A 9,842-nucleotide genomic window follows, 5' to 3' on the forward strand; every position below is an offset into this window, starting at 1 on the left:
TTCCCTCGTTCACTTTTCTATGTCCATTGTTGTCCTTGTTCGGATAGTGTTTAGGCAGTCATGCTGGTGAGACTTTATGGGGATAACTTTGAACATTACTAGGAGACACAATCTCACAGCAAACTTCCTGATCTTCTGGCTCTTAAAGTCTTTCTGACCCCACTTTTGCAATGTTCCCTGTCCCTCGGGTGTGGAATTGTGTTGTGACTTTAATCAATGGGATAGGGATTCACAGCTCTGAAATTTGATTGTTGTGGTTTTCTTTAACAGTCTTCATCTGTTGCAAAGAGAATTTTCCTTGATGGGATGAGGACTACACTTCTATCTTAAGATTTGGAGCTGGGAGCATCAGATGAGATAGAAAATGTGATATTTGTCTTTCTGGGTCTGGGTCACCTCACTCAAAACAGTCTTTTATAAGTCAACCTGTTAGAATTCTGCCACGCTCCAGTTGCATGATAGCACATGCACAGTTCAGGAGCTTGACAAGGGGTCTTTTGTCTTAAGGCATCAGTGTGCGCTGGTGATTACATACATGAGCTGTAGTCAAGCAATCTGTGTGTGCATGGCAGCGTAACTCTGTAAGCCCACCTGCACCTTAAAGAGCCATGGCTCAGACCCCACCTTCTCTCTCTCTGTTCTGTTCTCTCTTCCCCCACCATCTTTATCTCTCTCTTTGCACGTGCTCCTTCCCCAGGCCTGGTTCTCGTGTTCCCCTCCACCCTTCTTCCTCCTAATAAAGCTCTGATACTGATACTGATACTGGGTTTTGTCATGACCGTGACCTTCCAGCACCAGTAACCAGCACTGCGTATCATTCTTACACCACCTGTTTACCAGGCTATACTTTAGAGGAGTATGTGACCATACATTTTTAACTACCAAACTTTTAAGATAATTTTAAGATAGAATTAGACTTACTCATCTTGTTTTACATGTGTTGTGTGTTCATGTGTGTATTTGCAGAACAGGGCATCACATCTCCAGAAACTGGAATTATGGATGGTTGTGAACCACCATGTAGGCTGTGGGAGTAGAAACTTAGTCCTGTGTAAGAACAACAGGTCCCATTAACCACTGAGCTGAAACTCCAGCCTCTTTCCCCACGAGCTTTGTTGTTGTTGTTGAAATCCCAAGTAAACCTTCTTGCCACCTTGGACTTTCATATCTCTGTTTTTTGGTTTTGGTTTTGGTTTTCTTCCTTCCTGTGGTTAGGGGAAAAATATATATATATATATATAGCAAGAGGTTTGGCACATTACCAAAATGACATAGATGTGAGGGAACGTTCCAGCAATAAAAAGAGCAAGAAGGGAGCAGAAACAGACCCCAAAAGCTTCATAGTTAACCCCATGGTTGAAGTTTTAGAAGACAAAAGACATTTATGGGTGTCTTTTAATCCTTATCAAAAGCAGTGAGGACTATTATTTCTGTATTGATTTTAAGATGAGGATCATTCCTTTTCTCTACATTTGCTCTCCTTACATTTTGGACCTAGATTTCACAGATCCTTGTCCACTCTCATCAGTCTGGTTGATGGTTGTCAGCAATTAGCCTTTTGCTTGTGTTTTTCTTTATTTCTCCTTACATAGACCTTTTAGGCTTCTCTCAATAACTCTTTCAGTTTCCTTCCCTTTTGTCATTCAGAGTTTTCGTTTTTTCACCTTTTTAATATGTGTGGCCCACTGGGAGTTAAAAAGGGTAATTTTAGCATCTCTTACCTAATGTCTAATCCCAAGTACTTTTTTTTTATCTGATCCTTTAGCCTTTTGAGGAACATTGCAGGCCCTTTTTCTTGTTGTCCATTAGCATTTCTCACACTCTGGTCTGCATTTTAAAGAAGCCACTGAACTAGCCATCATACTCTCACAATGTCCTTCCAGGCAGGTTTTTAACCATTGTGGGAAGATATTGGTCAGGATTCCCTGGATCCCCCACAAAAACTTTGTTAATCACTTCTTTTGCTGGATAGTTTTATGTTAACTTGACACAAACTAGAGTTTTTTAGGGAAGAGGGAACCTCAATTGAGAAAAAAATGCCCCCACTGGATTGGCATATGGGCAAGTCTACAGGGTATTATTCTTGATAGATGGTTGGTGTGGGAAGAACCAGCTCACTGTGGGAGTTTCCAGAACTGGTTGTTAAGCATGAACTGTATAAGAAAACAAACTGAGCAAGCCGAGAGGAGCAAGCCAGTAAGCAGCACTTTGTCATGGTGTCTGCTTCAGCTCCTGCCTCCAAGTTCCTGCCTTTAGTTCCTGCCCTGCTGTGCCTGGATGGTGGGCTACAAGTTGTAAGATGAAACAAACCCTTTCTTTTCCAAGTTGCTTTTGACCATGGTGTTTTATCACAACAACAAAAAATAACTAATATACATCCTCATTGAATGACCCCTCAGAGGACCATCCCACCAAAAAGATGCCCAATCTATTTCAAAGACTGTCCAGAGGTTTCTGGGAGACATCTTACTAACACAATCTCCCAAATAACCAGTTTTTATTTCACCATTGGTTTGGGGAAGTAAGTTTACTTTAGTTGTCTAAATATTTGCTACTCCTAAAAGATGACAACCACATAGAATATAAAAGAGAGAAGTGTAAACTCCTGGTTGAACAGTTGAGTACTTTCCTGTCATCCATCCTATTTACTGGTATGCATCAATCTCTTTCCCATTCCATCCAGCACCCTGGAGTCTGTGGAGTTCCACATCACTCCTAATTATGAGAAAGAGATCAGACTGCACTTCTACCTTCTAAGATAGGCTGATCAAAACTAAAATAAACCTAGGTTCTCAACAATCAGATATGCAGCACCTCCTGAAATGGTTCCTGAGACTCACTGGGTTCTGTTGTCCTTCTGTGGTTCTTGGCTGAGAATGCCAGGAAGATTAATTTTCTATGGATTAATGAGTCTTCTGGTACCAGGTGACTCACCACTTCTGACACTCTGGAGAATCCTTCATAACAATGACAAGGTATATACATATATGTATACACACACACTATTTATTTATTTATTTATTTATTTATTTATTTATTTATTTATTTATTTATTTATTTATTTGCCATCTCTAGATAGAAACCCCAAGAAATGTTGTAGAATTTCTGAATAGAGAAATAGGACTCTGATGATCCTTTACATGAAGTACTTTTTATTGTATGCTAGCACAATCTCTACAAGGTTGCTCCTAAAAGACAGAGATCCAAATATCCAGAACAGAATGTTTATACATCTTCATCTTCTTTATCTCCCATATAGAGTGAATCACATTCTGATTGACTACTTTACTCTGGAGTGGGGGTTTAAAAGCTGGCATGGGAGGAGGAAGGAAAGGAAAATGTGTTTGCAGAAGAAAAATGGCAGGGTTGCACGTACGGTCAAGACATCGGCCAGGTTCCAGGCTGTTTCCTGTTTTTCTTCTTGGATCTTGGGAACCCCTACCACATGATCTTTAATCCTGACATTCTTACCCTTGCTGTCTTGCCTGCAATCACACAGCCTATCTTCCTGCTCCAGTTCTGTGCCCCGGCTGTGTTCCCTGACTGCAGGTACTGGTCTACTAAATGTCTCTGTGGACCTTTACATCCACTCTTCCCCTCGGATGACACCTTTCAGTCACCGCTTGTCATTCACAAGGCCTTCACTGCCCCACATACTCCACCCTTTCCTCTGCTTAGTTTCCATACCTTGTGCACTCATTGGCATGTTGTCTCATCATGGTTAGGGAGTTTGCTCTTTGCTCTAATTGTAACCCCTGCAGAGAGCCTGGTCTAGAGGGTGTTTCTTGTGACAGCTGGGTGAGTGAGTGAATGGAGGTATTGAGAGCATCTGGCCTCATTTATTCACGTGACCTTCGGAGATACCCAGGAGCATGTCAATAAGAAGACAAGAAGCCAGAAATGGGGAGGAGAGAGGAGTCATGTGCTCCCAGGAAAATCAGGAGAGAGTGAGGCCATAACACACAGGAGGCAGGTGCTTGCAGAAGGGAGAGATCAACTCTGCATATCGCTGAGACCCAAGAGAGAGAGAACAAAAAAGGCCCTCTGGGCTAATATGGGCTATAAGTATTAGCACTACAGTTGGAGACAGGGACATCACCCAACTGTTCAGCTCCACATTGTACTCAGCCTATGTGTGAAGCATAAGATGGGGAGAGAAAAGTGGGAAGTGTGGTGATGTCCTGGGTCTATAGTCAGGCTTTAGTTCCTCAGAGTTTGGACACCAGAACCTCCTCAGTACCCCTGTGAACTGAGACTTTATACATCTCTCTCCCCAGGGTCTTCTTTCTCTCACACAAGTTTTCTTCATGGATGGCAGCAGCTGAAATAGAATTGTGGAGACAGAATGATATATTTTGGAAGTGAGCCCTGTCAGATAGATAGGAGTTTGTGTCTCTGGGCCAGAGTTACCTCTTCTGGGGACTTCTGTACCTAGTCACTGGCTCCACAGCTTCTGCAAGAAGTTGTAAGCTAGTGGTCTCTCTCTGGGCTGAAAGAGGGAAAAGATTGCTAGACAGGAGGATGGAGCCCCCTTATGCCCAGGCATCTACAATGAAAGGAAGGAACCTTTACAGCTCACGGGATAAGTTCCAGGAGATGGAAAATTGCACAGAATACCTGCCATCTGCACATGTACTGAGATCACATTTTCTCATCTGAGATTTCACCAGAGGGTTTTTAAGTTCATCTGTCCCAGTCTTGATGGTTTCCCTGATATTGGTGACCTGAGCCCTGGTTGGATGGAACATAGGGAACCCCACTACCTTGAGACTCTGGTCACCTCTATTCAAATCCACTCACCCTTTTTCCTGCGTTTATCTTGACGCTTCAATTGGAGAAGGAGGAGGGTGAGAAGAAAAAGCAACAGAAGGAAGGCCACAGATATCCCAAAGAGAACCTTCAGGTACCTTTCAAGTTCTGGGGAAAGGTGACATCATGAATAAGGACCCATGCTACCTGCCTGAATTACCTACTGGGTGCAAGACCCATGCTGGGTCTTTGCACTCATTATCTGCCCTTCCCACAATCATACAACAAGGATTCATTACCCTCCCCCATTTACACCGGATCACCTGGCTGGAAGTGGTAAATCTGTGGTTTGAAAGCAGGGAATCTAACATCCGGCATTGCACCTTACCCCAAGGATGCTTTCTGCAAGCTAGAGGGAAATTGACTGAATTCCCTGCTGTGGTCCTGTTCTATACCCTTTCATGTGCCATTATGACTTTGGCAGAGGGGACAGGCACACTGCAGATTCTGGAAGTCTCCTATGTCAAGAGAGGTCCCAGCTTAGGTCACTGATGAAAGGAACTTAAAAATGTGGGCCATGCTACTCCCTTTTATAGTAGGAAAAACAGAGGCCCAGAGTAAAAGTTTAAGACAGAATCTCTCTCTCAAAAAAAAAAAAGAGGCTGCACCAAGCACATAAGTTTCTCTGCCCCCTTCCCCCCAGGGCCTACATCTCAACACTACTGTCACTATTCCCAAGGCCTATAGCCTGGATTCCAGAGTGTGCTGGAGAGTGATGTACACATGGGGGCTTGGTACTCTGTTCTCCACCCCACCCACCTACTCCTCCCCAGTCTGAGCCCTAGCATCTCTATCTGGATGTTCCCTTATGCATCCCACCCTCTAAGTCTCTTGGATGCTGCAGACACTGCTGAGATCTCGGCTTGGCCTCTGGGTCCTTGGTCACAAACTGAGATGACAGAGGAATCAGGCAGATGTGCTGAGGGTTGGTAGGCAGCCTGGGGAGGGAGCAAACTCCCAAGAGAGAAGTCAGTGACACTCACCAAATGTTGGAATGGGCTCTTGGGATGAGAAACTGAGGTCTTCAGAGGATCCTGGGAAAGAAAATAAGTGGAGTATGAAGGAGAGAGGCTGACGCTAGAGACTTTGTCTCTCATTGTCTTCTTACATATGCCTTGAAGCTACACAAGACTCTCCAGCTGTCCGCTTAGAACTTTCTGAATTTCAACAAAGAGGTGAGATGGGAATTCTTTGAAGGACTGATGTTAGGTTCTACAACTTGGGGTGTTGAATCCCCATTGGGTCCACCCTACCTATTTCCCCTCATGTTCTAGCTAAGAGCTCTTCCCAGTGGAGGGTCATGAGTTACCCTTAGAGCATGGAGAGGCCAAAGACCACTTACCTGAGACCACAAGCTTCACATGGTTACTGGGGTGTGACAATAAGTAGGGGAATGTGTCTTGAGATCCGTAGCACTTGTAGATGCCCCTATCCGTAAAGGTCACATTGTTTTTGATGAATTTTGCCTGGTATAGCCCAGCTTGCAACACTGATCTTAAATGCTGAAGTGAGTGTCCTGGCCCCTCTTTAGACAGAAGGAAACTGTCCATTTGATGCCATGATTGACACAGCAGGATAACATTTGCTCCAGAGGACACTCTGTGGTCTGGGGACACTGAAAGGGTAGGTGTGACCAAAACCTGTCCTGAAGAGAAGAGGGATGCATGAGGGGTGCCTCACGTTGATCGGAGATGATACTTCACCAGCACTAGTCTCTAAGACTCGGGTCTCACTGAGTCAACTTCTTTTCTGCAACTGTAGCACAGCCGTCATTTTGACCATCACAGCCTGGACTTCTGCAGCCCATACTGTCTAGTGAGGGTATCTGATTGGACTGGCTAGGCTCCTAACTTGTGATCAGGGTGTCCAGAATGTCTCTGGGGTATAGTCCCTTACAAGAGAGTCTATGTATACCATGTCATCTTTACTTGCCCAACCAGAGCCACTCATGGGGCTCAGGAAAAAAGTCAGCCCAAGAGCCCATCTGGGGTTGTAGGCCAGGGTGCCAGGAGAGGTCACTTCCTCCTTCCCTTCCCTGGACAGAGCAAATCCATTGAAGCTGATATCAAAGAAACACTGATGGGCTAGTGCCTTGCCTGGAGCCAGGATAGGTCATGAAGGTGGGCTTCCTGAACAGCCTTGGAAGGAAGACAGATGATTCCTATAATATTTCTGGCCCTTCCCATTATGCCCTGTAGGTACCACTTCCTTAACATTCTAAAACTCTAGTTCAAAAGCTAGGAGTTTCTTTCAGAACCTTCCTGAATGGGATTCCTTAGGGACCAGAGCCCATGAATCTCAAAAGATGATTAGACAGTTTCTGGGGCTACCTTACCTGTGATGTGTATTTCCAGGGGGTCACTTGGCTTAGACCACACATAGGTACTATTCTTGTAGCCATAACATCTAACCGTTCCTCTGTGACTGACTGTCACAGGACCTATATGGAAAAGAGCCTGGAACTTCCCAGTAGAGTTTATATGCTGTGAGTCCTGGGGCCTGGAGAACGTCTCATTTTCCTTGGTCAGAATAAAACTGTCATATCTCTCCCGTGAGACACACTGGAGGGTCATGTTCTCTCCTGAAGTAACCAGAAGGCTTGTCAGGGCTGATAGTGTGGGTTTTTTGGAGAAATAACCTAGGCAGAAGAAAGTAACATGTTACATGTGCTCACACAGCCCACATTGTCTCTCAGGATTGAGATGTGGGAGTGAAACACTCTTGAGAACAGACAGACCCCTGACCTGAATGTAGAAACTTAGGCTTGAACCCTTACCTGTCACCACCAACTCCAGGATATCACTCGTCTCCAGCCAGCTAGGAGGCTTGTAACAAAAACACAGATATCGCCCGGCATGGGACCTTTGAATAAGTGGGATGAGGAATTTGGCCTTGTTTCCAGGCTTAATCGGGGTCATTCTGTGCACAGAATCTAGGTTTGCATCATAAAGATAGTAATCCTGAACACCTGAGGTTGCCTCACATAAGATGGTCACCTGAGATCCTTTGGCAACCACAGAGCCTGGCTCAGCCCTGATGGCAGGCTTTGGAAGTACCACTGCAAGGAAATCAATAGCTATGATCACCATAGGACATCAAGTTGTGGATCCCAACACACTGCTCCAGTAACCTTTTCAGTTTCACTGCATCAGCCCACATCTGCTGTTCTCCATGCCCACTGCCCAGAGATGCTCCCCTGTCTTCAGTCAGGACCCGAGGCCCCCGAGGACACACTTACAGGCAGCTGCTAGGTTCCTGAGGCCCAGAGTCAGTCCTGGAAGAGAGTTCCCTGTGAGAGATTGGTCTCTGAGGCTGGAGTGCACCCTCCCTTCCACAGTTGCCTTCTGGGTTCCTGAGATGTCTTGATAGAACAATGCCGAGCTGCAGTGTAAAGCGCCCCCCTACCCCAGCCCCCGCAGTAGAAGGTTCTCTCCCCTTCTGCACATCTCACCAAGACAGACAAAAGCTGTGAGTGTTCCAGTCATGGCATCTCCTCCTGTGGTTGCACCCTTGTAGATGGTTGGGGACAATGCTAGCCAGATGGCAAGACACACAGGGTGTGGCCTTTTATGGTGGGTTCTCTCTCTTATCACAATGCTGTCATTTCAGCGGCCTCACAGGAAGAGGAACTGCCTCTCCAGTCAACTGTCTTTGGTTTCTCCAGTCATGTGCCACAAGAAGGATCTGGATTCTCTTTAATTTTAGAGAAAGAGTCTCATGAAGGCCATGCATTTCTCAAACACATGATCCTCATCCCCCAGTCTCCTGGGATTATAGGTCAGTGATGAGCTAGTCTTTCCTTAAAGAAGCAGCAATCTCACAGAACCTCCCTATATCTGTCTAAGTTACTTTTATGTCATCAATGGCCAGAACTTAGCAATAAATAGTCCTGGTGTCTTCTTGAGCAGTAACTTTCTAGCTAAGAGTTGTGTGTAGCTGGCCATTCCTTCTCAAAGACACCCCCCCCCACTGGATCTCCTTCATCTTTTCAGCCAGACTATCTTCACAGAACTTCCTTCAGATGACTTGTGGCTTCAACAGATGGCATCTCATCTGCCTTCTCTGATGCCAACATCCCAGAAATTTAGCCACATCAAAAGCAACATTTCCCTAGTGAGAGAGCAACTCCTCAGAAATCTGATTCCACTTTTGTCCCCCAGTCATTGCTTCATGGACACCTCATTTCTATTGGTTCTTCATGAATTATAGTCACTTAAGACATAGCTGGATGAAGTCTGCTGGTTAATTGAGCAATTGTAGGTGTCCACTAGTGTCCAGCCAGCTGAGGACAACTCTTACTGCTCCTCATGGGAAGAGAGAGTCTCCCTATCTCGACTCAGTCTTGGTGTTGGGCAGGATCTGTGTACCTAGGTCTTCAAGCTGGGCTTTGGTGGTGTTTGTGTGACTCTTCCCTTGGTAGCACACACTCAGTACTTTGTGTATGTTGGCTGTTTAGGTCAGTGAGTGATTTCCTGTTCGTTTCCCAGTCAGTGCAGATTTCGGATGGTTTTGGTGTAAATCGTGAAAAGTCCCTGAGTTTGTAGGCATTGTGAGATATTTGTGTAGGTCTCTAAGCCCACGACAACTTCCTGAACACTCCTGGGTTGTCAGTGACTTTAAAAAAAATCTACCTTTCTTGGAACCACTGGACATCACCTACCTCTGTCCTTGCCCAGTCCATCCCCAGCTCTTGGCCACTGACTCCCTACCAGCCAGTCTCTGTTGTCAAGGGCAGCCAAAACTACCTCCTGCCACTTTCTCAGCATTTCCTGTCCTGAAACTCCTCCTGCAGCTCACACAAACACAGCGTTCCAAAATCTCTTAAATCTTAACTCTGTCCAACATTTTCAAAACTTCAACAACATTTCATTTTTCCACCCTCTCTCCTCCTTAAACTGTCTCCAACAGACCAGGAGACTCCTCACTGCATTCACTCCAAAGAGCTCCCCCGCCCCCAGCACAATGCTGCCCACCCCACCCTATCACCCAGACCAGTTCCCCACATCTGCTGTGTCCACACTTGCTCAGCCTAC

At 45.5% G+C, this 9,842-nt stretch overlaps 1 protein-coding gene across 2 annotated transcripts; it reads right to left on the reverse strand.

The window, feature by feature from the left end:
- Positions 1-3,051: 3,051 nt before the first annotated feature.
- Positions 3,052-8,499, reverse strand: LOC143272708 (leukocyte immunoglobulin-like receptor subfamily B member 3A). 2 transcript variants are annotated; one of them, XM_076568671.1, is made up of 9 exons: positions 8,261-8,499; positions 8,048-8,083; positions 7,586-7,867; positions 7,145-7,447; positions 6,152-6,454; positions 5,793-5,843; positions 4,801-4,917; positions 4,411-4,489; positions 3,052-4,321 (listed from the first exon to the last, which is right to left on the reverse strand). In XM_076568671.1, the coding sequence occupies exons 1-9, from the start codon at positions 8,292-8,294 to the stop codon at positions 4,306-4,308; spliced, it is 1,221 nt and encodes a 406-aa protein (XP_076424786.1). In that variant the 5' UTR covers positions 8,295-8,499; the 3' UTR covers positions 3,052-4,305. The 2 variants fall into 2 exon arrangements, with proteins under 2 accessions (XP_076424786.1, XP_076424785.1); XM_076568670.1 differs by lacking the exon at positions 4,411-4,489 and having other exon boundaries at positions 8,261-8,498.
- Between the last annotated feature and the right edge of the window lie 1,343 nt (positions 8,500-9,842).

Source organism: Peromyscus maniculatus, chromosome 1 (genome assembly GCF_049852395.1).
Source record: "Peromyscus maniculatus bairdii isolate BWxNUB_F1_BW_parent chromosome 1, HU_Pman_BW_mat_3.1, whole genome shotgun sequence".
Classification (NCBI taxonomy): Eukaryota; Metazoa; Chordata; class Mammalia; order Rodentia; family Cricetidae; genus Peromyscus; species Peromyscus maniculatus.